Below are 26,994 nucleotides of genomic sequence, written 5' to 3'. Positions count from 1 at the left end.
TCCAGCCAGCCAAGTAATGCTAAGGGGCTGAATGCCCGCTGGAGCTCCCTCAGGGGTACTGGCACATCCCTGGAGGCGAGGAGGCTGGGCGAGAGAGTAGGCGCTTTCTGCCCCGGGTCCCATAGACACAGGGATGCAACTCCTGCCTCCCGCGCCAGGTGGGCCCTGCGTGCTTTAGATGCAATGCCAGAATGGGGCCAACTCTTGCCCTGTTGCCGCCTGCTGAATTCACCGCAGGCCTCATCCCCAGCAAGGTCAGTCCAGGGGAGCGTCTCTGCTTCCTAAACCCAGGCTGCTGGCGCTGCTGGCGGAGGGCAGGGAAACACACCAACACATGCACTGCCAGGACCGGCTCTGGGGGACGTGGCAGTGCGTGCAGCCACTGGTACTGGTGCTCCTAGTAGCACTGCTCCCTTGGTGGGGGTCCCGTCCTGAAAGTGCCTTACCTGCAATAATGGAATTCAAACCCCATGTGCTGAGGCACCGTGCCCCGAAAACTCCAGGGCTAGTGACCCCGCGTGCCCCCAAAGAGGTGCTCCCGGCTCCCAACCCCTGATCCCTGCCCCCAGCAGGGGCTGGCTGAGCTGGGGGGTCCATGGCACGGGCCGAGCAGGCTCTCCCCAGAGCAGAGCTTGGCTTGGGGGTCAGTGGCTGGCAACTCAGCCCAGCCAGTGTGAGACAGCCATCCCAGTCACGACAAGCACAGAGCCCCCCCATTGGGGGGGGAGGGCAGTGACTAACCCCGCCTTGTGCGCTCCGCACAGTTGGTGCGAGATGCTGTGGGACCCCAGCAGGCTGACCCAAGTGCCATCAGTGCTGGGCAGAGCAGCGCTGCAGGAGGCGATGTCGCACCAGAGCACCTGGGAAACCGCCCTGGCAGGAGGTTGTGCCCAAGGCGAGGTTCACGCCCTGTAGCAGGCCGAAGCACTGCCAACCTCCCACACCGGCCCTGTTGTACACAGCTCTCGAGGAGGGCACGACCTGCAGCCAGCCACGCTGGGGCCTGCATCATGCCTCCACCACAGCCCGCTGGGAAAGCCACCCGCCAGGCCTGCCGGAGCCCACCTCCACCCCACTAGCGCTGAACAGTTCCCATCAGCTCCTCCGCACACCCCAGCCTGGCTCGGCAAAGCACCAGGACACATGGTGCTGGAGCAGGGAGTGCTGGCTGGCAGCACATGTGGTACGTCCTGGGTGCAGAAGAGGAAAGGATCCGCCCACTTCACGCCAACATAAGCCTCGTGTTTATCAGCCCTGGCACCCCCCCGAATGAGGCTGCGTCCGGTCCCCTGGGGTTTGATCCTGCCCTGCAGCGGGGCTGGAGCCTGCACTGAGATCTGTAAGGCACGCGGGCGGCTCTGGTACCAAGACTTTCTTTTAATCTTTGGGGCTATTCCACAGCAGCAAAGGGGCCCAAGTGCTCACGTGACACAGGCATGACTGTCCCCTTTTCTAAGGGAAGAAACACCTGAGTTCAAGTCACCGGCAGAGGCAGCAGGGGCAGGGAACGGGGTTTTTTCAGTTAAACCTGCAAGAACCAAAGAGCCTGGGCAAGCCACACTGCAGGATATGGAGTTAGGACAAATACCGGTGTGTATCTCGGGGAGGTGTAGCTATATTTACACACACGGACTGAAAACGCAGAGTGGGGCCCGACCCCTGCGTTGGAAATCGCACTGGGCACAGGCGGGCACTGCGGTCAGTCAGTGCCGTGGCGTGTGTGGTGGTTTACATGCATTTTTCTCCTGGCCTGTGTTTCCATGCAGATTTCTGTCCTTGGCTGGGTGGTAACCCCGCGCATTTCCTCCACCCTTCCCACCCGTGGAGGGGCTGCACGTGGCAGGTCTTGGCTCCAGCCCTTTCCGTGTACTGCTGGGTTCAAACACCTTTTGTTTCTCATCACAGCCCCCCCCCCACATTCCTCCCCCCCCCCCCGATTACACCCAGGAGCACTGGATTCACCCGGAAATCATCTGTTTTACCCAACATGAGGCCATTTGACACCTGGACCATTACTGCCCTCTCCTCCTTCCAGCTGAATTCATCTCGCGAGATCTCTGCTCCACAGGGCTGCTCTCCCAGCATGCACTGCACTCCCGCACAGATGGGGGGCGCTGGCTCAGGGCAGACATACAGGGGCAGCTGGACCCCAGTGATTGCAGGAGACGGGCGCAAGCCAGAGCAGCTCTCCGGGGGGCAGGGGGTCGCGTTGTTCAAGTTGGTTCGTTGAGTCCCGCTGGCTTGGCACCGTGTGCAACCCGCTGTCACGTACTTCCACTGTGCATAGAAACAGCTACACCTCCAGCCAGTGCTGCAGAAGCATTTTAATGATGTTTTTTTCTAAGAAATAAATAAGCCAAACCCCTCTCTGGCTGAGGCATCTTGTTTTGATTTTCCCCAGCAGGTTTCACACCAGGGTCAGCCAATGCACTGGGGGACGCCTTGGCTGGAGGCCTGTGCCCTGTCTGGGGCAGCACGCGTGGCGAGAGATGTGCACAAAGTCAGAGAAGCTAGAGGAGAGCAACAAAAGTGGTCTGAGGTTTAGCAAACCTGGCCTCTGAGGGAAGCTTTGAGGACTGGGTGTGTTTAGTCTAGAGAAGAGGTGGCAGCGGGGGGACCTGAGAACGGGCTTCAGAGGTGTCAAAGGTGGTTATAAAGGGGACAGGGATCAAGTGGTCTCCATGGCCATCCAGGGTAGGAGAAGGAACATGGGAGGCATGTAATGGAGGCTTAAACTTCTGTAATGGTCCCTGGGCTGGGCTGCAGCGGGGCTCAGATTTCCTCTGGGTGGCCAGGGCTCGGGACAGCTCGGGTGGGTGAGCTTGGGTGGGCCAGGGCAGCTCGGGCGGGCGGACCGGGGCAGCTCGGGCGGGCAGGTGCATGGGGCGGCTTGGCCAGGCTAGGCAGGGCTCCTCTGGCCTCGCTGGGGGGCTCAGGACTTTTCTGGCCCTGGTGGGCGAGAGCGGGGGATGGTGGAAGCCCAGTAGGGGCGGGGCCTCAGGCAGAAGGGGGCGGGACAGGGGACTAGCCTCCCCCAACCAGGGGTTCCTGTGCCACCATGAGAAGGAATGAGGTTAATTTGCAGTACTGGACAGAAGGGTCGGGTTAGATATTAGGCCCTGGAGTGGGTTACCCAGGCAGGCTGTGGAGGTTTTAAGAACAGGGTGGACAGACGCCCGTTAGGGCTGGTCTGGGGTTCTGCCTCAGCACAGGGGCAGGACTAGAGGGCCCACGTGCCCTACGTTCCTAGGGGTCCGGGGAAGACCGTTTCTGCGCCGAGCGGCGGGGAATCCGGACGAACCCGCAGGGAACCCTGTTGCTGCGGAAGAGCATCTGTGATAACAACCCTCCTGTGCAGTGGCTGGCAAGGGAGCGTTGGCCGAACGGTGCTGGCTCAGCCAGCCAGGAACCACCAGGGCGGGGAAAGCAGTGCACAGAGGGCAGGACTTTTTAGAGGCCCAAGGGGAATGTTTCCCAAAGCAGCTAAGTGACTTGGGAGCCCAAGTCTCTGGGAAAGCTAAGGGGGTTTAGGCTCTTGGACTGATTTATGAAGGGTTTTAGGCGCTTACAGATACAGCGAGGTGCCGAGTGGGGATTTGAAAAGCCCTTATGTGCAGCTCTGCATCTGTAGGTGCCCGAAGAGCTTCGCCAGTGGCCCTGAGGCACCGCTGGAAATGTCCCCCACCAACTTTCCTGGAGGCCCAACCAGAGAGAAGTTGAGAGCTGGGCTCAGCCCACGCCTGGCAGCTGGTGCGAGGCTGGGAATTGGCAACAGGGCCAAAGCGTGTCTGGACCCAGGCCCACTGCAACTGGGGGCAGCTCCCTAAGGCCCCATTAGAAAGTGGCTGGGAGCAGCATGCCCCCGCCCCCCTCCCAGGGCTCCACACCCCTAACACTCAGCCCTAGGCCCTTGCACCTCCTTTGGGGCATGCTGCAGCGTGGCAAGGGCAGAGCAGCGGTCACCGCCCTGGCTGAGGTGCTGGAAGACCTGGGCCCAGTTCCCTGCTCTGGTGGAGGCTGCCGGCCGGCGTGGCCTGGGCAGGTGATGTAGGGATTTCTGCACGGGCAGGTGCGGTTACAGCTCGCACACACCTATGGTGGCTCACTTAGACCTAGCTGTGTAATACCGGCTTCATCTGCTCCACCCCTCAAATAGCAGCAAAGGGCTGGTGGCACGTGCCTAGCCCAGGTCCCCAGGGCTGCCCCATCACCCCACGCGTGAGATGAAAGCTGGCACAGGGAGGCACACCTGTGCTCCTATCTCCCTTCCAGCTGCAGCATGGCCGTGCCCTGCAGTCCCACAGGGAGGCTGTAACGAGGCAGGGACTCGGGTCCCCGTCTCCCGCGGCCCGTGCTGGGGTTTCACCACACGTTGGTCGGTGGTGCGGACGTGCTCTCAGGGCTCGGTGGCGGGGCTTGGAGGGGGGGTGATTTCACCAGCGCCCCTGGCCCATGCAGACTCTGCAGGGCTGGCGCCAGCTAAATGCCCCAGTGCGTGTTCCGTGGAGCCAAGCCTGACGTCTCCGAGTCCCACAGGTATCGCAGAGGGGAGACACCCAGATACAATGGTGATGGGCGCCATAGGCCTTTAGCTAGCCAGGCACGTGTGTGACGGTGACAGTTCCAGGCAGGAGGGCTGCAACACAAAGGCCGGATGAGCAGTAACTTCCCCGCCGCGGACAGAACCGGGCCGGCAGCTGCCGCACTGGAGACAGAACCAGGAGTTTCTAGTAAAGCACCAGGGCTGCACAGGGAGCAGCTGTCACAGGCTCCTGGCCTCCAGGGCTCAGCCCAGAGCAGGGCCTATAATACACTCACCAGCGGGTCACATGCCCGTACATCTCATCAGCTCCGGGGCCAGGCCCAGCCCCTGCACAAAGCAGCTGGCATGTGCACAGTGATATGCCGGGGTGGGGGAGTGTGGCCTTTGTCCCGTGATCTATCGGGGGTGTTTGTATAATGATAAGGGGGGGGGGAGGGTGTTTCCACAGTGATATATCAGACATGGGATATTTGCCCAGTGATCTATTGGGGGAGGTGTGTGGCATTTGCACAATGCTACACCAGGAGGCGTCGGGTGTTCGGACAGTGGGTGGTGGGTGTCGTTTTCACAGTGCAATCTCAGGAGGCCGGGGCATTTGCAAAGTGAGCTACCGGGGCAGGGGGCTGTCATGTTTGCACAGTGATTTAGCGGGAGGGGTATTGCCACAGTGCTACACCGGGGGCATGTTGCATTTGTACAGGGATCTCTTGGGGTCTGCAGCGTTTGCACAGTGAGATAGCGATAGGGGGGTGGCATGTGGCATTTATTGGAGAGTGTTTGCAAGGGGAGATAGCGGGGGTCTGGGGTGTCAATACAGTGCCATAGCAGGGAAATGGGGCGTTTGTACAGTGCTATCGGGGGCATGCAGTGGGCATTTGCGCAGCAGTCTATTGGGGGTGTTTGTACAATATTGGGGAGTGGCATTTGCATAATGATCTATTGGGGTATTTGCACAGGGCTACATGGGTCTGGGGCATTTGCAGAGTGAGATATCGGCATGTGACATTTGCACAGTGATACAGTGAGGGGATGCGAGGCACTTATACAGGGATCGATTGGGGTGTTTTCACAGTGAGATCGGGGGCTGGGGCATTTGTACAGAGAAGTTTTGGGAGTGCCTTTGCCCAGTGATTATCAGGGCAGGGGTGTTTGCACCATAACATAGTTGGGGGGGGGAGGGTATGTGGTATTTGTACAGTGAAGTTTTGGGGGTGCAGCTGCAGTGTGATATATCAGGGAATGGGGCATTTGTACAGTGCTGTCTCTGGGGGCATGTGGCAACTGCACAATGGGCGATTGGGGGCATAGGCACAGTGCTTGAGCAGTGGGCGGTCAGCGAGGTATTGGGGAGGCCAGTCAGCGATCTATTTGAGGGGGAGGAGTGGATGGTTTTGAATCACTGAATTTTCCGTTGCTGGATCCCACGGGGTGAGGCCAGAGCCTGCAATGAGGCACAGGTGTAAGTGTTTGCGGGCTGGGGGGCAAGTGAGCCCCCAGCAGGCAGCACAGTTGGGGCACAGGGGGGAGTCACCCAGGGCCACACGGGACTCTCTGCTTTAGCCCAGCTCAGAGGCTGGCCCTGCCCTGGGCTCCCGCCCCATCTCCCAGTGGGGAGCACTGGCACAGGAAGAAGCCAGAGCTGCCCTGCACAGCCTGTGCCAACCTCAGAGCCGGAATGAGTGCCTCCCACAGCATCGCCCCAGGGAGAGCCACCTGCCCCCTCCGCCCCCGTGCAGGGCCTGATGTGCCTCCCACAGCATCGCCCCAGGGAGAGCCACCTGCCCCCTCCGCCCCCGTGCAGGGCCTGCTGTGCCCCCCATACTACCGCACCAGCCGAGTGCAGGGGCCACACGCGCCAGGTGCTGCACACATAGCGAGGCGGCGCCTGCCCACTAGGCCGCGCTGCCTCCCCTCCCCGAAGAGCAGGGGTGCCGAGGCTGCAGGAGACATGAGGAGGCAGGCAGGAGGCGAGAGGGGTGATTATTGCACTGAAGTGTGTGTACAGCCACCATGCATGGGGCACCCAGGTACACCACGCTCCCTTTCACCCAGCCCAGCGGAGAGCAATTCACCCTCCTCCTCCAGGACTGGCCAGCAGCACAGCCCCTCGTGCCAGCAGGGCTGCCAAGGATCAGCCGCAGGGCGGTGGGCAGACGCTGCGCCAAGATCCTGGTGGTGGGCACTGCCCGCTGCTCCTGCCAGCCCAGGATCTGCAGGTACATGCTTCAGCACAGAGCCCCCGCTGAGAGCAGGTCTCTGGCCATGGCCCAGCCTGGTCCTGGGGGTTTAGTCCCATGCGGGGGGGGGGTGTTGGCGGGGGGGGGAGGAAGGCGCTCGCTACGTACACAAGTCCGACCTCCCCCTCATGAGCCGGGCAGGCCAGGCGTCCACTCAACTGGCAGAGTTCAGGGTCTGGAACTTCTCCCGCAGGCTCCTCACGCGGCCGTGCTGGCCGGCGGCCGCCTGCTCCCAGCCCGCGGCCCGGCTGGGCTCGGGGGCCGGGCCCTCCTCCAGCCGCCGGTACTCGTCCGACTCCTGGTAGGCCTTGCAGCGCTCTGCCACAGCCTTGAGCGAGATCCGCTCCCGCGAGGTGGGCGAGCGGATCTGCACGTAGCTGGCGGCATCGGGCGGCTCCTCGGGGGCAGGTGGGTCGCCGCCGCACGGCACCTTCTCCAGCACGATGACCCGCTGGTCGCCCAGCATGGCCTCCGCGGTGATGCGCAGTGAGCCGGCGCTCTGGTTCCTCTGGCGTTGCCGGGCGCTGGGGTCTGGGCTCTCCTCAGTGCTCCGGTCCCTCCCGGTGCTCTGCTCCAGCCCGCGCCAGCCCTCCTGTCCCGGGACGCCTCCCGGCAGCTCAGCCACCATCTTCTCCGGCGCCGACCGGCTCCTGTTGACTGGGGGGGGCCGGCGTGGGCCGGGGAAGGCCGTGCCAAAGGAGTACCTGGAGCGCAGCTCCCGCACGTCGGGCCAGGTGAACGTCTCCGCCACGATGGGGCTGAGCGGACTGCAGGACGAGGGGCCGGGCGAGGTGCCACTGCCGGGCGAGGTGGGGCAGGAGGGGCTGTAGGAGAAGCACTTGGGCGACTTGTCCTGCGAGGAGGCGGTGGCAGAGACCGGGGTGCGGGGGCTGTACTCCTGCAGCACCACCTGCTCAAAGGCCGCGAGAGAGAGCGCTGGCTTCTTCCGTGGGCCTGGCGGTGGGGAAAATCACACGTGCTGGTGAGCGGAGGGGCCAGAGCCAGGGGCACCTGCCTTCCCTGCCCTGTGCCAGCCCTGGGGAGTCTGGCCAGCTCTGTGCCAGCCCTCCTACCCAGCCCCACAACCCACCAAGCCTTCCCTGTCCCGTGCCAGCCCTCCTACCCAGCCCCATAGACCAGGGAGCACCCACCTGGGCTTCTCTTCACCTCCTGGTGCCCGTCACGCGGGGGGGACGCTGCGCAGCTCCTCAGCTCCTCCAGCTTGGCAAGCCGCCTGTGCCCGGCTGGCTGGCGGTTCCTGATGCGCAGGCTGTACTGGCGCGCCAGCTGGTACACCTTGTTCTTCAGGCGCTCGCTCAGCTCGGCCTCCGAGAGCGGCGGGACCCGGGGGCACGGCTTGGCAGGGTGGCCCAGTTCCTGCGCCAGTCTCTGCAGCTGGCCGGCCAGCCTGGTGGGCCCCGCTCGCTCCGTGGGGGACCGGCTCTCGGGTGAGGGCCCGGCTGACTCCTCTGCGATGGCGCTCAGCTCGTCGTCCTCCAGGATGAGCAGCGGCTCGTGCAGGTCCAAGCCGTTCTCCTGGCTCCTGTCCAGGGGCCACGCGGCGGTGGCGCCAGCTGTGCCCTCCCCGCTGCCCCTCTCCGGGCAGGGCTGGCCGGCGCTCAGCTTCTCCATGCCCTCCCACACCTTGATCATCTCGGCGGGCGGACGGAACTCCTCCTCGGCGACGGGGGTGCTGGGCTCGGCCCTGGACCCGGCGGTGGGGACGCCCGCCAGCACCCAGGCGGCTGTCCGCCCGCCGCTCCCCGCGCCGCCCGCTCCCCGCCTGGCGTCGGCGTGCTGCTCCGGTGGCGGGAGGCTGTTGAGACGGCAGACCGAGTTCCTCACCAGCCCCTTGGGGATGTAGGAGAGGCTCTCCCGGCGCCGGATGCTGAAGCCGGCGTCACGGTGCTCCGCGCACTCGTAGTAGCTCTTGATCTTGTCCAGCAGCAGCCGGTCCCGCTGGGAGAGCATGGACTCTTTTCTGTGGCAGGGGGTGCGCTCGGGCTCCAAGGAGCCGGGCGAAGCGGCCTCGCTGCGGGTGGAGCCTGGCGGCGAGACGCGGCCCTGGGAGTTGGCGGCGCTGCCGCGGCCCTGCCCCTTCTCGCTGCCCTCCAGGCTCAGCACGCTGCTGCTCCGGCTGACCAGCCTGGGCGTCAAGAAGCCCCCGGGCCGGCCCTCCTCCAGCGCCAGGCTGCTGCGCCGTGAGAAGCTGCTGGCGAACATCTCGGCGATGAGGCTGGCGTGGTCCAGCACGGACGGGGGCAGAATGCTCCTCGCCCTGGTCTCCTCCTCTTCCTCCTCCTCTTCCTCGCTGCTCAGGGCTTTGAGGTCCTCCATGTTCTCCGCCGTGGCCAGGCTCTGCTCCTGCTCCATCGCCCTCTGCTGGGCCGGCTGGGCTGGCTTGGGGGTGCTCGCAGCCTCAGGGGACTCCTCTGGGCCCTCTTCCTCAGGCAGCTCACTGGGCTCCGGGGCAGCCTGCGGGGCAGCATGGAGAGTGAGTGGAGGCGTGCGCTTCCCCAAACAGCGGCCCGCCCACCCTGACCCAGCGCCCGACGCGCCATCCCTGGGGCGCTGGCTCGTCTCCTCCAGGGCGGGAAGGAGCCCGGGATTCCTGCGGATTCTGAGGCACCGGGGAATTGCTGGGCTGGTGCCCCAGCTCTGACCCCAGCCCGTGCCAGAAGTGGGACCCCTGCGGCAGCTGCTGGGAGATAATTGGCCTTCACATAGATCTCATGCCCCAATGTTTGAAGCACTCGCTGCTGTCTTACGCTGCACATTGATCGCCATACAAGCATCCAATGTTTTTTTTCTCATCTTGCTCAGCTCCTGGCCCTCCCCCAACCTTCCTGTGGCAGGGAGTTCCACAGGCTGATCACCCGTTGGGTGAAAAGGGGGTTAATTGCCTTTCACTGGTTATCAAGTTACCATTTTTTATTTCCTTCAACGCCCCCTTGAAGGAAGCCAAGAAGGGGTCTTCTCCTTCAGAGGTACAGGGGCAGGCTGGCTGGAGACAGACTCGGCAACTCCCACCCATCAGCCAGGGGAAAGGAAGGGGATGTTGGCTAGTGGCAAGAGATGCACTAGGAGTCAGGTTCTATCCCTGGCTCTGGTGGTTAGAGCAGGGGGCTGGGAGCCAGGACTCCTGGGTTCTATCCCTGGCCCTGGGAGGGGAATGGGGTCTGGTGGTTAGAGCAGGGGGCTGGGAGCCAGGACTCCTGGGTTCTATCCCTGGCCCTGGGAGGGGAATGGGGTCTGGTGGTTAAAGCACAGGGCTGGGAGCCAGGACTCCTGGGTTCTAGCCCTGGCCCTGGGAGGGGAATGGGGTCTGGTGGTTAAAGCAGGGGGCTGGGAGCCAGGACTCCTGGGTTCTATCCCTGGCCCTGGGAGGGGAATGGGGTCTGGTGGTTAGAGCAGGGGGCTGGGAGCCAGGACTCCTGGGTTCTATCCCTGGCCCTGGGAGGGGAATGGGGTCTGGTGGTTAGAGCAGGGGGCTGGGAGTCAGGACTCCTGGGTTCTATCCCTGGCCCTGGGAGGGGAATGGGGTCTGGTGGTTAAAGCACAGGGCTGGGAGCCAGGACTCCTGGGTTCTAGCCCCAGGTTTAGGGAGCCACTGTGAGCAGTGGTAAGAGCAGAGGACACGAAGACGATTGGGTCCTGGTGCTGTCGCTCTCTCGTTGCATCATCCCACCTCATTGTGCCGCAGTTTCCCAATCTACAGCAGTCCAATTACCTGGCAGGGCGGTGTTGGGTGAACAGGCCCTTGCCATGGGCTGTGAAATTCACAGGCGGAAGGTGCTATGGTGAAGTGCAAATGCTAATTGGTCAGGAGGTCGCTGCTCCAGTGGTACGAAGGCAGTGAGCCGAGACTCAGGACACCTGCGATCTATCCTGGCTCCATCACTGCCCCACTGGGAGACCCCAGCGGCACAGGGAGGTGCCTGTCTCCCTTTGGCTGGGAGCTCTTTGGGGCTAGGCCAGTGTCTGTGCAGCGCCCAGCTTGACAGCCCACCCCCCCTCGGCTGTGCGGATGGGGTGTTCTGGGCAGTACTCAGCCCAATGGGGTCCCCCCAACCTCGGGTCTGCGCAGCGCCCAACCCCCCGGGCTCGGTGAAGGATAATGGGAGGGGTGGCCCATTCACCCCCATGGGGTCGTCTCTCACTCACCTCCAGGATGGCCGAGGCCATCTCTGCACTGCGACGGTTCTCGGGGCTCCCTGGCTCCTGGCTTCCCTTGGGCCCCTTGCCCTGAAACAGTAAAGGGGACGCGTTACACCGCTGGGCCACGGCTCAGACAGCCATGGTGGCACCGTGCCGGCCCGAGAACCTCAGAGCCCCAGAGCAGCAGCCCAATTCCGACCCGGTCAAGTGCCAGCGTCCTCCACCGCAACGTCCTAGAGGTCTTGGTTCTGGCACTAGAGCTGTGGAGCGAGATCCGCCGGCCAGCCCCAGACGGGTTCCGATGTCAGAGCTCCCAGCAGAGACCTGGCACTGTTCAGATCGGCTGCACGTTGCCTTCCTGCTCCAAGGGAACCGGACCAGCTTCCCCTTGGGAGAGACGGGCCGACAGAGAGGGCCGCCTCTGGCACGCCAGCCAGCCATGAGTGGGGTTAGATGGGGGGTGCAAAGCATGCTGGGAGTCACAGCGGCCACTCCGTCAGGTAAGTGAAGGGTTAATAGCTCCAATCCAGCCGGGGGTCCTGATCAGCCTGCCCCGAGCAAGGCGGCAGGTGGGAGATAGAGGAGAGCAGCGGGGGCAGGCAGTCCCGAGCCATGCGCCAAGCCAGCATGCAAGAGGGGGTTGGAGAGACACCTCACCGTGCGGCCCCGGGAGAAAAGCAAAGCGTTGGCCCGACAGTGCCAGCCGTGCAATGCCGCCAGCAGGAAGCTCGCAAAGTCAGCTACCTGCTCCTCGCCCACCGGGCCCTCCTCCTCCGGCCCAGCTCCCTTCTCGCTGCTGTCACTCACAGCCAGCTCCTCCAGCGAGCCCTGCCCCAGGGCCTGCTCTTCCTCCTTCCCCACGGCTGCTTCCTCCTCCTCCGCGCCCCCCTCGCCCTCAGCCGGCTGCCAAGCGCTGCCAGGGACCTGCAAGGGCGCCCCGGCCTCCAGGAGGGCTCCGGTGCTGTCGGCGTGCTGTTCAGGGGACAAACAAGGGCTCCCTTTAGGGCCACCTCATCTCTGGTCGCCGGAGCTGCTAGCGGGGCCCCGACAGGGCCAGTCGTGGTGTGTCCCCCCACCAGCCCCTGTCCTGATTCCATGTGACTGCAAAAAGCTGGGGGCCACTAGGCCGGGCGTGCTGGGGCACAAGCGCGTGGGTGTGAACATACGTGCGACTGGCAAAGGGGGGCTGCGTGCGTGCGATGCACATACAGTGTTCGAGGAACCCCAGGCTGCACAGAAACATCGCGGCAAGACCCCCCCCAACGCCCACTGCTACTCAGCTGGCATCTTCAGCCCCTCCGCGCCCTCCCACTGCCCCCAGGCTCAGGCGGATTCCAGATCTTTGACACAGTCGACATGACATTCTGCTAGGAAAGCTGGAGAAATGTGGGCTCGGCAGAACTACCATGAAGTGGATACAAAATTGGTTAAACAACGGCAGACAAAGAGCGACTCTTAATGGAATGGTGTCAGATTGGAGGGAGGTCTCCAGTAGGGTTCCATGGGGCTCTGTTCCGGGTCCGGTGGAATTTCTGACCTGGATGTAGACCTGACCAAGGCTGCAGATGACACAAAGCTGAGGGGATTGCCAACACTTTGGAAGATAGATTCAGAGGGATCTTGATAAATTGGAGAACTGGGCTATAGGCAACAAAATGAAATTCAACAAAGACAAATGTGAAGTGTTGCACTTAGGGAAGAAAAACCAAATGCACAAACACAGAGTGGGGGGAAACTGTCCTGGCAGCACTGCTGAGAAGGATCTGGTAGTTGCGGTGGATCACAACCAAAACACGCGTCAGCAATGCGATGCTGTTGCAAAAAAGCAAATGCAATTTTGGGTTGCATTAACAGAGGCACAGCATGCAAGTCATGGGAGGTGATAGTACCGCTCTACACGGCGCTGGTGAGGCCTCAGCTGGAGTAGTGTGTCCAAGGTTGGTCACCAACGTATAGAAAGGATGTAGAGAGAAACTGGGAAGGCCCCAGAAGCAAGCGACAAAGATGATCAAAGGGATGGAATGCAAGTCATACAAGCAAAGGCTGAAGGAACTGAGTATGTGTAGTTCGGAAAAGAGGAGACATCATCCTGGTCTCCAAATACTTGAAAGGCTGCCATAAAAAAGATGGAGAAAAGTTTCTCTCTCTTGCCACAGAGGGCAGGACAAGAGGCAATGGGTTCAAACGACAGCACTGCAGGTTTAGATTAAATCTCAGGAAAAGCTTCCTAACGGCAAGAAGAGGAGGACAACGGAACAGACCTGCCTAGGGAGGTCGAGGAAGCTCCTTCGCTGGAGGTTTTCAGAAGGAGGCTGGATAACCAGCGGTCTTGGATGGCTTAGACAACAGATCCTGCAGCTTGGCAGGGCCTAGGCTAGACGACCCTTGCGGTCCTGTCTCACCTTGTGGCTCTATGATCTTACCTTCAGTCCTGCTGCCGCATTCCCAGCGCATGGAAGAGAGAAGACAGGCGATTAGCAAAGGGGGCACCGGGCACCGGGGCCACAGCAACGCGAGGGGAGCAGGCGGAGGCGCATCACCCCAATGCCGCCCCTCCCTGGCGGAACGAGCTGCAGGGGGCCGAGGGCGGTGAGGCTGGGCTGGCTGCCGAACGCCCGGATTGTGGTGTTGGGAGCCGACGTGTGAGCAGGAAGGTTAGAGCAGCTGCCTAGGGGGCCTGGGTGGCTGGTCCCTTTGTGCCAGCAGAGACTCAGCTTCCGGGGGCAGAGTGTGGCGCCCGCAGGCCCCTCAATGCCATGGAGCAGTGGGGACCCCCCCACCAACAGCCGGGGGAGGCCAGCACGTGGGGGTGAGGGCATCAAGCCCTGCTTCCCCAGGGCACTGCACAGGGTGAGCTAGGCAGTGCCACAGGAATGGCTTGGCAGTGCCACAAATGGCCGGGGGGAGGGGGGGGAGGCGGCAGGGGCGCCATTGTAATGACTATGTAAAGCAGGAGTTCTCAAACTGGGGGTCAGGACCCCTCAGGGAGTCACAAGGTTATTATATGGGGGGGGGGTCACGAGCTGTCAGCCTGCACCCCAAACCCTGCTTTGCCTCCAGCATTTATAATGGTGTTAAAGATATAAAAAAGTGTTTTGAATTTATTCCCGCAGGGGGTCCCCAGTACAAAAGTTTGAGAGCCACTGCTATAAAGGCAGATGGGGCAGTTCGTCTGGTCAGGCATGCTTGGCCCCGGCCGGCCAAGCAGGGAAGGCTGAGCTCTGCCCAGCCCAAAGCGGGGGCGGGGGGGGAAGGCAGGGAGGGTGTCATCCCGGGGACTCACTCACCTTTCTCACCCAGCTGCTTGACAATCTGCTTGGCAGGCTCTGTGGGGAAAACAGCAAGTGAGAGGCCTGCCAGTTGTACTCTGCCCCCCGGTGATGCGACCGACAGGTGTGGGACAGGCCCGCCCCCCCCGGGGTCACAGCTGGGGGACGTCTGCTTTCTGCCCAGCCCCGGACCCCGTGGGGCACGGGCGCCACCCAAGCCCAGCGCAGTCCCAGGGCACCGGGAACGCGCTTCTCCAACGCCGCAGCTCCTCCACCACCGCTTCCCGCTCCTGGAAAGCGGGGCCCCAGGGCAGCCCATCTGCCACCCGACGGCCCCTCAGGCCCACCACGGGGGGCTGGAGAGGTGCGTTCACCAGGCCTCCTCACCGCATCCCTGTGATTGGCCCCAAGAGTACCATGTGCCAGGAATCACCAAGCCCAGAACACCACAGCTCCCATCCCCACACCACACTGTGCCCCAGGCTGTAGAGGGGAGCTCGCACCAGACTTCCTGCGGCCTGCGCGCCCTGACCCCACACCGCCATGCAGTCCGTCCGGGAGCTTCTCCCTGCGGCGCCGGAGGTGGAAGGGCTCTGAGGACAGGACAGACGCAGCCATTAGAGCCAATACAGCTCTCCAACTGGCTGTGTAACCTGCACCCCCCAAGCCTGGCACCGCCCACTGTCCCGAAACATGGCAGCGCCCACAGCCCCCCGAGACACGGCTGCGCTAGCCCTGCCACCTGTGTACCCTGCACCCCCTGGCCTGGCACTGCCCAGCACCCCGAGACCCGGCAGGGCCCACAGCCCCTGAGACACAGCTGTCCCACCCACTGCCGTGCTAGCCCTGCCACCTGTGTACCCTGCACCCCCTGGCCTGGCACTGCCCAGCACCCCGAGACCCGGCAGGGCCCACAGCCCCCGAGACACAGCTGTCCCACCCACTGCCGTGCTAGCCCTGCCACCTGTGTATCTGGCGTGGCACTGGCTGCAGGGCACTGACCATGTCCCCCCCAGGATGCTCTATAGCTGGCCACGTGCTATGCCTGCCCCACGGCTAGCCCCAAAGCAGCTCTGCTGATGGGGGCTTGCCCTGCCCACCCAGGGCAACAGTCCCAGCACTCCAAGGCTTCAGCAACGTGGCCCTGGCTGGATCTGCAACAACCCAGTGAGAGGGGCAGGGCCTGGGAGCCAGCCCGGCAGTGCCCCCCCCCCCCCGCAGCGCAGCAGGGGAGAGACACCTGGCCGGGCAGCTCTGGTCATTTCTCAGCCTCTGCAGGGAAGGCGGGGGGAACCACTCCAGAGCCAGTGACCCCACGGGGAAGGGACCCTGCCTGCTCTCCTGGCGGCCACAGGGAGGTGGTGCCTTCATAGGGCCCTGGGCCCGGCTAGTGTGCACAGAGTCAGCAGTCAGAGGGTGGCCGGTGCCAGGTTTGATCCCAGAATGGGGGACACGTGGGAATGAGGGAGCCCTGGTCCCTGGTCCCTACAGCTGCACAGCTCTGCCTGCCCATGGCAGGCAGGGCGCCGCACCAGCCTTTGGACAGCCAATCCGATTGGCTGGTGGGTGGAGGCGGGGAATGGTTTGCCGATGGACCCGCCGTTGTTTGCCCAAGGCTCTGACAGCCGGGATAGGGCCTTGAACTTTGCCCTCCTGGCTGGGCAGGGAGGCAGCAGTCTGATTGCATGCAAAGGGGATGCGTGGGGGTCAGCCTGGCTAGCTCCGCCCCGGTGGGGAATTCCCACCACTGGGAACGGAGGCCACCATGGAGTGGGCAAAGAGAGGACACTGCTCAGGGAGCCAGGCAATCTGCCCTCCAGCACCGGGAACAGAACCCAAGAGTCCTGAGTCTCACCCTTCAACTGCCAGCAAATAGCGGTGTAACCCACCGGCAAAGGGTCTCTCCCTCATGCTGGTCCACACAGATGATGACAACCTTCTACTGCTGCAAGTAACTCTGTGAACTCAAGCAGCAGAGTTCTGTGGGGTGGATCTAAAGGTTCCAACCCTGATGATGCCGCAGGACAGAACTGCTGGTTTTTTCAGTTTGCTTTTGTGCAGACTAAGGAATTACATGCAAAGAGCTATGTTAAAGGAACGTTGCAGCTGCAGAGTCAAACACTCACATTAGGAAATGCCAGAACTAAGGATGCCTGTATCACCTTAACTCTGCCTCTTGTGCAAGTATGCATTATGACAGTCAAAATATACTAGGCTTTTCCTGCCTCATCAGTGAACCAGATGGGCCCTGCTCTGGGGAAGGAGCAGGGCTGTGCAGTGCAGGAGGCTGTAGGACCCTGCCTCATTGGTTGCAGAAGCTGGAAGGGACGCAGTGAATGAGGCAGGAGATGGGAGGAAGAGACAAGAGGGTCTTGGCTTGGGCAGTTGACTGTTGTCCTAGAGAATTGTCCAGAATTCCTGTGTGACGCTGGGCAAAACATCCAAAACAGCGTTTTCCCAGGTGGTCCCTCTTTGTGTGTTCCTGTGACGAAGTGAGCTTTTCATCATAATTTGTATGAATTGAGTGTCTCTCAGTTTCCCCTGTGTGCTGCATGATTGACTAGGTGGGGGAAAGGTTGTTTACTCTTTGCAGAGATCCAGATGTGACTGACACCTGGCTGTCTGGGCCTGGGGGCCATGCCCCGGAGAGTCCCAGAAACAGTTGCCTGGATTTTGGCACCTAGCGACCATGGAAGGCCCTCCTGTGCAGGAAGCCAGCCAGGTGTGACGAGCTGGAGAACAAAGGGCTGGGGGGAGGGCCAGGTACAGTCACCCCTCCACCCTCCAGAGCCTGGGAACAGGCCGCTGTGACACTGCACCTCATATTCTTCACAGCGATATTATTATCATGTGATGATGACAATCACAATGTATTCTATGGAAGATAAGTCATGTGAGGTGTCATTGGAAAGGTTAGGATTTGCTGAATATAATTATCCTATTCGTATGCATGTATCATTTTGGAATCTGAAGTTAGGAATAGTGACTATGTATCCATATTTCAAATGTGGTTACAACTGGGGAACGCCCACTAGACAAAGATACTTTCATTCTGAAAAGCTGGGTGGGGAAGGGCCATTAGGGAAAACAATCGGGCTTAGGAGAAGCTTATCTCCCACCTGGGCGCCTTCCTGAGGATGCTACAGACAGCCTCCGAGTTATGGCTACAGAGACACTATAGGGACATGTGACCAGGTCACCTGGTGCTGGATTCCATCTTGGGATATCAGTATTTTTCCACTGACTGGAGTGGGAACCAAGCTTTGAAACAAAGGGTTCCTGCCCTATGCAAAAGCTATTTAAGGCAGGGGAGTGACATCATCATGGTTCTTCACTGACTCCGCACCCAAGAGGGGTCCTGGGAACACCTGAGGAACAAAGACTGAACTGGGGGAAGTGCTGGACCCAGGCTAAAGGGGTTTTTCGCCTGGGTATGAAAGACCCGGGGATTCCAAGCTATAAGCAAGTGCAGCTTGTGCCTTAAGAATCTGCAGCCTGCTTGTAGCATCTCTTAAGGTGAGGATCTGCTATTCAGATCCAATCTCTTTAGTATATTAAGCTTAGTTGGCGTGTTTTGTTTATATGCTGGGTAATCTGCTTTGAGCCACTTGCTATCACTCAGAATCATTTCAAATCTCTCTTTTGTAGTTAATAAACTTGTTTCTGCTTTGTCTAAAACCAGTGTGTGGGAGTCAGAACTCGGGGCAGAAAGCTGTTGTATATTCTTCTCCACACTGAGGGAGGGGGAGAATTTCACGAGCTTACGCTGTACAGTTCCCTGTGCAGCACACGACGGTATAATTTTGGGTTTACACTCCAGAGGGGGTGAGTGCCTGAGTCGCTGGGAAGTTCCTGAGCTGGAGCCTCTCCATGCAGAGCTGATCAGAGCGTCTGCATGTCACTGCAGCTGGGCGCGTCCCTACCTGTGTGAATGCTGGTGAAAGTGCAGGCTGGAGGGCTCTGTAGCTTGTTACAGCAGCACAGCGTAAGGGCGCCCAGGCTGGTGGGTCAGGCAGGCTCAGTGTTACCCCAGTTCCAGGTGGCACCCCGGGGGAACCCGTCACACCTGCTGCCGGGCAGGGGCCCCTAAGAGAAAGGTCCAGGGGATCCCAGTGCAATGGATGTGAATTCCAGAGCAGCACAGATGGTGGGGAGGACAGACGCTTTGCTGGGGGGGGGTTCACAGCTACGGGCTGACAGCCATGGAACGCTGGGGCTCAGGACTCCTGGGTTCCATTCAAGCCAGCCAATGGCGGTAGAGGGGACAGCTACTCTCTGATGCAGGGACAAACACCCCTGGCTGGAGGCAGGTGGGGAAAGGCGACCCTGGTCCCTGCGGCTCAGCCAGGGGCCTGACAGACACACACCCCTGTCGCCCTGAACATGGGCTCACAGGACAGGTGGGAAAGAGAGCGTACCTGGGGGTTGCTTCCCCTCCCCCAGCATCACCTCTGTCTGGCCTGAGCTAGCCAGCCATGCCCGCGCCTCCACCACACGCGAGGAAGAGGAGGAGATCTAGACATAGGCACAGTAGTGCTCGCAGCCCAGAGCTCTCCCGCCCTGCTAGAAGGCCAGAGCCCCAAGGAGAGCAGCAAGCGCCCAGGGCCGAGCTGCAGGCCCCTCCGAGACACGGGGAGCTGCCAAAGGGCAGCCCGGCCTGTTCACCCAGCCTAGCAGAGGAGGCAGGGATGCCCTGGGCCCGACAGCAGCCAAGGTGGCCGGGGGTCCAGCCGCATCGTCAGGGACAACTGATCAATCTAAGCGCATCTCCCGACCGGCCACGCAGCCTCTGTGCTAGGAGGATGCTGAGGACAGAGCAGGAAAGTCACCTCCGTGGTCTGACCCGGAGAAGGACGGGTGGGTATAGGGCAGATCCTGGACGGATACCAGGGCTGGATCCTCAGGGACCAGCTACCGCCAGGCAAGGCCATGCAACAGCCCCCATCACAGCCAGCGCTGACAGCTCGCCCGACAGCGACCCCAGGGGGAAGGACGGGCAGGGGCCAGCTGCAGGCTGGGACACAAAGACCCCCACATCTCCAGTGCCCCCACGGGCGCTGGCCTGAGCCAGCTGGACGGGACTCAACCCCAAACCGTCCAGCGCTTGCCCTGCACCCGGACGACCCAGTCCTGCCCTCACCCATGCAGAGCAGCAGGGAGCGAGTCAGCCACCTGCCCACTCTCTGTGTGGGCACAGCCCAGCCGTATACCCCCCTCAGACAGCCCAGCTTCCGGGCCATCACTCCAGCCAGTGCCAGGGGGACCACGCCGATCCGGTGCCCCTTCACCGTCGCTGCCTACAGGTTTTCACATGGGAGAGATTCACGGATCGGGGAGCAGAGGGGGCTGGTTCCCGGCAGGGGAGGAAGGAAACTGGCAGCGGCTTGAGCTTCCTGTGTAAGTAGCATCTCGGGGTTTGTGCCAGGCACTGCGCTCCCCTTTGGGCCTGGCAGGGAGGGTGGCACGTGCACTCACCGGCCAGGCCGACCTAGGAGGGTGGATCTAATCACCCACACGGCTGCTTCCCCAGTGGCGGTGGACAGGTGCTTGTGACAGCGTCCCTCCGAGCCATCAACGCGCCCTGCTCCTCCGCCAGGCCCCGCCAGCTCAGGGCCTGCCAGGGACCCCTGCTTCCATCAGCCTCCAGGGGCAGACCACTGAACGGGCCCCTCCCTGCCCTGCCAACTGCCCCATGCAGGAGGCAGCGACTGGCTCAGGTGGTGGGCGGCCATCCTGTCCCATGCTCCCGATCCCCAGGGCGACCAGCCGTTGGGTAGCGCCAGCAGCCGCCCGCAGTGGTGCCATGCACGCCCTGGGAAACCTGGGCTGTGTCGGGAGAGACAGCCACATGGGCGTTAGTCACCGAGCTCTCTAAGCCGGGCATGCCAAGGCCCCGTCTGGCTGCACCCTCCCTCGGCACACCCTCCCTTCTTACCCGATTGCCGGCGCCCCTGCCGTGCCTGCGGGGGCACCTCGTCCATGGGCTGGCACGACTTCGCTTTCTTCAGCCGCTCCGGGCTGTATCTGTAGCGAGCGGGGTCTGAAAGGGGCAGAGGAGTGCGGGTGAGCGCTTCTGCAGCGCACCAGAGCGAGCAGGGGAGTAGGCGGCACGAGTCCTGCCCCTCTGCAGCGCACCAGAGCGAGCGGGGGGGGCAAGGGGACGTGTCCCGCCCCTCTGCAGCGCGCCAGAGCGAGCGGGGTGGGGACAGGGGGACGTGTCCCGCCCCTCTGCAGCGCACCAGAGCGAGCGCAGGGCGAGATGGGCCCCACGAGCCTAGCCCAGGCCTGGCACGCGGCCCCCAGGCCGACGCAGCCCTACCCCGGTGGCTGCCCCACAAACAGGCTTACGAGCCTGCCGCAGCCTGTGTGCTCACAGAGCCAGGTCCCACGGCTCAGGCACTAGGGACTGCCGTTAGACCCAAAAGCCCCCAGTTCGATCCCTGCAGCGCCCCTGCCAGGGTCATCGTTCTATGGGGCACCGGGCTGGCCCAGCAGTGCAGGAGAGACGTGCACAGTCACGGGACCCGCCCCAGACAGAGGACCAGAGACCGACACCCCACCTCCCGCCCCGCAGACAGACCGAGCTGGAGGGAGCACTTACGGGAGGAGTCCATTTCCAGGATCGCTTCTTTAGCCTAGGGGTGCAGAGATCAGTCGGTTAGCGAACAGGGAGGGCAGTGCAGTGGTGCCACGGGGGCAACAAAGTCGGAATTTTTCATAATGGTTTGTATGAGTACTGGGTGTACCTCAGTTTCCCCTATGTGCTGCATGGTTAATTAGGTGGGGGTGGGGAGGTTGTTCGCTCTATGCAGCGCTCCAGTGCAGACTAACACCTGGCTGTCGGGGCCCGGGACCCCATGCCCAAGGAGAGTCCCAGAAGACAATGGCCACTCCAATTGCCTGGACATTTAGCACCTACCATGACCATGGAGGGCCCAGCCTCCGCAGGAAGCCAGCCGGGTGTGAGCAGCTGGGGAACCCAGGGCTAGGGAGGAGGGCCAGGGGACGTTTGCCCAGGAAGATGGACGAAGGACTGAGGGATGTTAAGTGTGGGCTGCTGGAAGGAGAAGCTGGGGTGCTGGGACTGAGGAGGGGTCAGAGGGCTCTGCGCTGACCCAGATGGACTCGGCTGGAACTTTCCGTTCGCTATGTTAACCGAGGACTTTCTAGGCTGTGTTCCAGACATCTCAGAAACCCTCCTGCTGTTACAGCGCTGGCTGAGAGTCCCTCCTGATTCAGCTGGGGGTGCATCGCTCCCTTGGGGGGTACGAGTCTTCCCCAAGCGTCCAATCCAGGTGGACTCTCTGCAGGGAGCTCACGGTGTGAAGCAGGGTGCTGAAGGCTCCGAGGTTCGGCCCCAGGAGGCGGTGAAGCCAGGGGCTCACCCCAGCGCGCGAGTGTGACCCTACGGGGGAGGACGCACTGGGACCGTTCCAGACCTGGACGAGAACACCGGACCTGTGACACACGGCCGCCAGCGTGCCGGGGGGCTCGTTCCCCATCCCTCTGCCCCACACGGGGTAGCTGCTGTTCCCTGCGCTCTGGCACTGCCGGGCTGACCCCAAGCCCAGACCACATGCCCTCGGAAGCCAGCCGCTGGGGCTCGGCTTCAGGCCCTGTCTGCGTGGGCCCCAGGTGCGAGCGCTCGACTCTGCGGGGGGATGGGGGCTCTGACCGGGGGCAGCAGGCGGGTGGCACTGGGGCGCTTCACCTTCTGGGGGATGATGGCGTGGTGGTTCTCCAGGATGAGCCTCTTGATGTGGTGGGTCCAGACCCGCTTCTCCTCCACGCTCTTGGCCTGGGGCAAAGGAGACATGACGACACGGGGTCGGGCACCGCACGTCACCCCCGAGAACCCAGCCCCCGCACCACCACCGGCTGGTTCCGTGCCCAGCCCACCTGCCCCAGTTCCCTGCCCCGCACGGTGCCCAGCCCGCCTGCCCCAGTTCCCTGCCCCGCACGGTGCCCAGCCCGCCTGCCCCAGTTCCCAGCCCCGCCTGGTGCCCAGCCCTCCTGCCCCAGTTCCCAGCCCCGCACGGTGCCCAGCCCTCCTGCCCCAGTTCCCTGCCCCGCACGGTGCCCAGCCCGCCTGCCCCAGTTCCCTGCCCCGCACGGTGCCCAGCCCGCCTGCCCCAGTTCCCTGCCCCGCACGGTGCCCAGCCCGCCTGCCCCAGTTCCCTGCCCCGCACGGTGCCCAGCCCGCCTGCCCCAGTTCCCTGCCCCGCACGGTGCCCAGCCCGCCTGCCCCAGTTCCCTGCCCCGCACGGTGCCCAGCCCGCCTGCCCCAGTTCCCTGCCCCGCACGGTGCCCAGCCCGCCCTCACCTGGATGCTGTACTGCTGCTTGCTGTGCTTGTAGTGGGTGACGCTGAAGCACAGCGAGTCCCTGGTGCTCTCGATCAGCATCAAGGAGGAGCACTGGGGGGAGAGCGGCATCAGCAACCCAGGTACGACTCCGCTCCCAGCGGCCACGCCAATCCCTCCGGGGCTCCCCCCCACCGCGCAAGCACCGCTGCTGCCAATCCCTCTGGGGCTCCCCCCCTGCCAGCACCACTGCCCCCCCCCAGCACTCCCCCTTCCCAGCACCACTGCGACCAGCCCCCCCGGTGCTCCCCGGCATGGCCCCAGCACCACTGCCGCCAACCCCCCCGGGCTCCCCCTCCCCCGGCCCCAGCACCGCTGCGGCCAGCGCCCCCCCTCCCAGCAAAGCGGCCAGCCCCCCGGTGCTCCCCCGCCTGGCCCCAGCACCGCTGTGGCCAGCCCCCCCCCCCCCAGCACCACTGCCACCAGCCCCCCTGGGGCTCCCCCTCCCCACGCTGCCAGCAGCCCCCCTCCCCTCAGGGGCTCTCCTCCCCAGGCTGCTGTTGCCCACCCCTCAGGGCTCCCCACCCCATGCTGCCAGCACCACTAGCCCCCGCAGGGGCTCCCCGCAGGGGCTCCCCTCCCTGCACCAGCAGCCCCCTGAGGCTCCCAGCCCAAGGACAGTGGGGTGGGAACAGGGAACAGGCAGGAGGCCATGCCACCCAACTAGCTCGACCGGCTGCTGACAGTGTAGGGTACCACGGAGCCACGGGAGTGGGGGGTTACCGGGATGTCGTTCTTGCAGACGAAGTGGTCGCCCCGTCTCTTGGTGATGAGTAGGGTGCGGTCGAAGAGGAAGAAGGTGCGCTCGTTGCGCACGCGGTGCACCCGGAAGGTGCCCTCCAGCACCAGCTCCCCGAAGGTCGTCAGATCCGGCCCCTTCCAGTGCAGCAGCAGGGACTGGATCTCCTGGGGGAGTTGGGGGGAGGTGGCCACAGGTGGTGCTTTTCTCAAACCAGCCGCACGCCCCCACAGATCCACGAGGGGGTCTCAGCCCTGCTGCCCCCCCGTCCTGGCACCACCGCTGGCCTTGGGCCCCTGCCAGCACCCAGCAGGCCGCATCCCAGCTCCAGGGCACCGGGAGGCCATTTCTCTGAGCACAGGAACATGGGGCCAGGAGCAAAGGGTCCCCAGATGTGGCCGGGCCAGAGGCAGTGGCCGGGAGGGGCTCGTTTCCACCTCCCACGGGGACATTTGGGAAGCGCACGAGGCTCTCAGCTCCCAGCTGGTCCCATGGAGCCACTCCCCAGATCGCGGTGCCGGGGGCTGCATTCACGCGGCCGGGGGCGGGACACACCCACACCAGCACTCACCTGCAGCCGCACAGCGTGCTCGTGTCTGCGCTTCATGTCGTTGATGTACCAGGCCACGCAGGTCATGGTGTCGATGGCCTCCTCCACCACCTCGTAGCCGGCCTCCTCCAGGTCAAAGTGCTTTGCGATCTCCTGGGGACACCACCCGGCATGAGGACTCGCTGCCCTGCTCCCACCACAGGCCCCGCTCCCTTCGCCCTCCCCAGGGGCGGGGCGCCCAGGGCATGGGCAGGGCTGAGGGACACAGCTGTGGGGCTACTCACCGGGCACCTTTAGGGTTCAGAGCATGGCACTGCGGCTGGAGGGGATGCAGCGCGGGGCGGAAGGAAGGAAGGGGATTGCAGTGCCCCTGGAGAGGGGGCGGGCCTGTGACGCTGCAGCGGTGGGGATGGGGGGGCAGGGGACACCCTGCGGCGGGTGAGGGAGGAGGTGCCAAGGCAGTGATCGTGATGCGCACAGTAGAACAGGGGTACCGCGTGGCAGGTGGGGTGCCACGCCACAATGCCCGTGCAGTGGGGGGTGGGAGGAGGGAGGCACCACAATGCCCGTGCAGTGGGGGGGGGGGGGGAAGAGGCAGGAGGCACCACAATGCCCAGGCTGTGGGGGGAGGAAGGGGGAGGGAGGCACCACAATGCCCGTGCAGTGGGGGGTGGCACGCACCCCCTCGTTTACCTGGAGCAGCAGGTGGTACTTGAGTATCCTCTGGACCGGCTTGAGCAGGTAGGAGCCCAGGGGCAGCACGTGGCCAATCTGCTCCTGGCGCTCGCGGAAGAACTTAGCCTGGTGCTTGTTTCTCATGCACTCGGTCAGAGCCGCCACCGAGCTGCAGGGACCAGACACTGCGGTGAGGGGAGACGCACGTGGGAGAGGGGCCTGGCACAGCGCCCAGACACCACTGTGATGGGAGATGCCCCATCCACACGGGGCGGGGGCCTGGCACGGAGCCCAGACACCACGGTGATGGGAGATGCCCCCCACATGGGGCAGGGGCCTGGCACGGCACCCAGACACTACGGTGATGGGAGATGCCCCCCACACGGGGCAGGTGCCGGGCAGAAGTGAGGGATGAATGGCACATATAGGCCCAGGGGCAGAAACCAGCCCCACCCGCTCCTGTGCGCAGCTTGTGTGGTGGGGCTGGGGAGCTGGCACACGGCCCCTTCTCCTCCCAGGCCATGGACTGAGGCACCTGCAATTGGGATGCTGGGAGAGGCTGCTGCACGAGGGGACACAGGCCCCTCCCAGCTCTGGCAGTGCCCCCATCTCAACCCCTCTTCCCCCTCAAATCTGGCAAGATACCATCATCTGCTGCCAGACCCAGGCCACCCCAGCATGGGGTGCAACCTCCCCACAGGCAAGGATCCCCGCTCTAAGGATCCCCCACCCTGTGCTCACTCACTTGGGGTAGTTGTTGCAGTACTGGGTGTAGATATCGAAATCCTGGCTCTGCAGAGGGGGAGGGAAGAGAGAGAGACCGTGAGTGAGGTCTACAGGGGGAGCCTCCCCCACAGCGCTCTGCCCACACGCTAGCCCCAGGAGCTGCACCTAGGGTTGCCAACCCTCCCGGATTGGCCGTGAGTCTCCCAGAATCGATCTCCCGGTGGCGTCTGAAACCAATCCGGGAGATTTTAATAGGCCAAAATCCGGTCAGCGATGCAGCGGGGCTAAGGCAGGCTCCTTTCCTGTCCTGTATCCACGCGGCTCCTGGAAGCCCCTAGGCACAGCGGGGGGGTCTCCACGCGCTGCCCCTGTCCCAAACATTGACTCCGCAGCTCCCATTGGCCAGGAACTGTGGCCAATGGGAGCTGCCGGGGCGGTGCCTGCAGGCAGGGGCAGCGCACAGAGCCGCCTGGCTGCCCCTGAGCCTAGGAACCGGAGGGACGTGCCGGACACTTCCCGGGAGCTTCCTGAGGTAAGCGCCAGCCGGAGCCTGCCCCCACTCCCTAAGCCCCTGCCACAACCCTGAGCCTCCTCCTGCACCCAAACTCCCTCCCAGAGCCTGCACCCCTCACCCCACCCCCAACCTCCTGCCCCAGCCCAGTGAAAGTGAGCGAGGGTAGGGGACGAGTGATGGAGGGGGTGGGGGTAGGGCCGCGGAGAAGGGGCGGGGCAAGGGTGTTTGGGTTTGTGCGATTAGACAGTTTGCAACCCTAGCTGCACCCCTCCCCCCACACTGCCCTCCCAGTATTCCACCTGCCTGGGCATCAGCGTCCCGCAAAAGTGCCTCAGTGCTGCAAGCGTCCCCAGCCAGTCCCCCAGCTCGGTTGGCACCGCAAGCTCCCCCACCCCCACCCTTGCCAAGCTAGGGCCGTCCCATGAAATCCATCAGGGCCAGGTGCTGTGCCAGGCGTGGGAGCTGGGAGACGCTCACCTGCCAGGATGACAGGCGCTAGCACTAAGCCCTGAGCACACCAGTTCGCCTGGCGCAGGACGATGCCATGGGCCGTCTCGCCAGCCGCTCACCACTGCGTGCCACCTCCAGAGCCCCCCTTACCCTGTCCACGAAGCATCTGGCCACGGCCACGGGGTTGCTGTCACAGCTGTCCAGGTCCTGCAGCAGCTCGCTGGGCAGAAAGAGACACGGTCAGTCATGCAGGGCCTGCCAAGAGCACGCATGCTCCGGGCGACCCACAGGCCGGGCCTGCCAAGCACGCGTGTTCTCCGGGGGACACACAGGCCGGGCACGTGCTGCATGCATGTAAGGCATGCGCCCGCCACTCCCAGCACACAAACCCCCAAGCAGAGGACAGGCAGCAGAGCATGCAGTGCGCCCGGCGTGGTACCCACCTGCAGGGCAGGGCCCCTTCCAGTGCCGGCAGGGTTTGAAAACAAAGCAAGTGTTACGAGAGGAGGCCCTGGCCCGGCCGGCTCTCAGTTGTTCCACGCGGGCCCCAACCAGAGACCGCAAAGAGCTCAATGGACAGGCACCCACCCCCACCCCAACTGCGTTCTGCCCAAGGACTCTCGGCTGAGACAGCCTCAGTGCCAAGCCAAGGGAGATGGGGAGGGATACGGACCGGAGCCGCTCCTCCACCCTCAGGCAGGCCAGGCCTGGGCCACCAGGGCGGCTCCCTCTGACACTGCTGTCCTAGGGCCGGGGAGCAGGTGGCAACAG

The 26,994-nt window shown here is 63.3% G+C and overlaps 1 protein-coding gene across 1 annotated transcript in view; it reads right to left on the bottom strand.

Moving 5' to 3' along the window:
• Window positions 1-6,506: 6,506 nt before the first annotated feature.
• PLEKHG3 (pleckstrin homology and RhoGEF domain containing G3) overlaps window positions 6,507-26,994 on the bottom strand; it is a 39,118-nt gene continuing 18,630 nt past the window's right edge. The window contains exons 4-19 of the mRNA XM_054025146.1: window positions 26,374-26,443; window positions 25,279-25,325; window positions 24,552-24,702; window positions 23,880-24,011; window positions 23,293-23,475; window positions 22,531-22,623; window positions 21,919-22,005; window positions 20,809-20,842; window positions 20,143-20,247; window positions 14,711-14,800; window positions 14,226-14,264; window positions 13,362-13,372; window positions 11,596-11,910; window positions 10,945-11,025; window positions 7,932-9,255; window positions 6,507-7,734 (exon numbers count right to left, since the gene is read on the bottom strand). Of these exons, the coding sequence (XP_053881121.1) occupies window positions 6,935-7,734; window positions 7,932-9,255; window positions 10,945-11,025; window positions 11,596-11,910; window positions 13,362-13,372; window positions 14,226-14,264; window positions 14,711-14,800; window positions 20,143-20,247; window positions 20,809-20,842; window positions 21,919-22,005; window positions 22,531-22,623; window positions 23,293-23,475; window positions 23,880-24,011; window positions 24,552-24,702; window positions 25,279-25,325; window positions 26,374-26,443 (3,562 nt within the window). The 3' untranslated portion in view covers window positions 6,507-6,934. The remainder of the gene's footprint in view (window positions 7,735-7,931; window positions 9,256-10,944; window positions 11,026-11,595; window positions 11,911-13,361; window positions 13,373-14,225; window positions 14,265-14,710; window positions 14,801-20,142; window positions 20,248-20,808; window positions 20,843-21,918; window positions 22,006-22,530; window positions 22,624-23,292; window positions 23,476-23,879; window positions 24,012-24,551; window positions 24,703-25,278; window positions 25,326-26,373; window positions 26,444-26,994) is intronic.

The sequence above is a fragment of the Malaclemys terrapin genome, chromosome 4 (genome assembly GCF_027887155.1).
Source record: "Malaclemys terrapin pileata isolate rMalTer1 chromosome 4, rMalTer1.hap1, whole genome shotgun sequence".
Taxonomy (NCBI): domain Eukaryota; kingdom Metazoa; phylum Chordata; order Testudines; family Emydidae; genus Malaclemys; species Malaclemys terrapin.
Note: the sequence above shows the minus strand (reverse complement) of the source record. Positions and strands in the feature narration are given on the sequence as shown.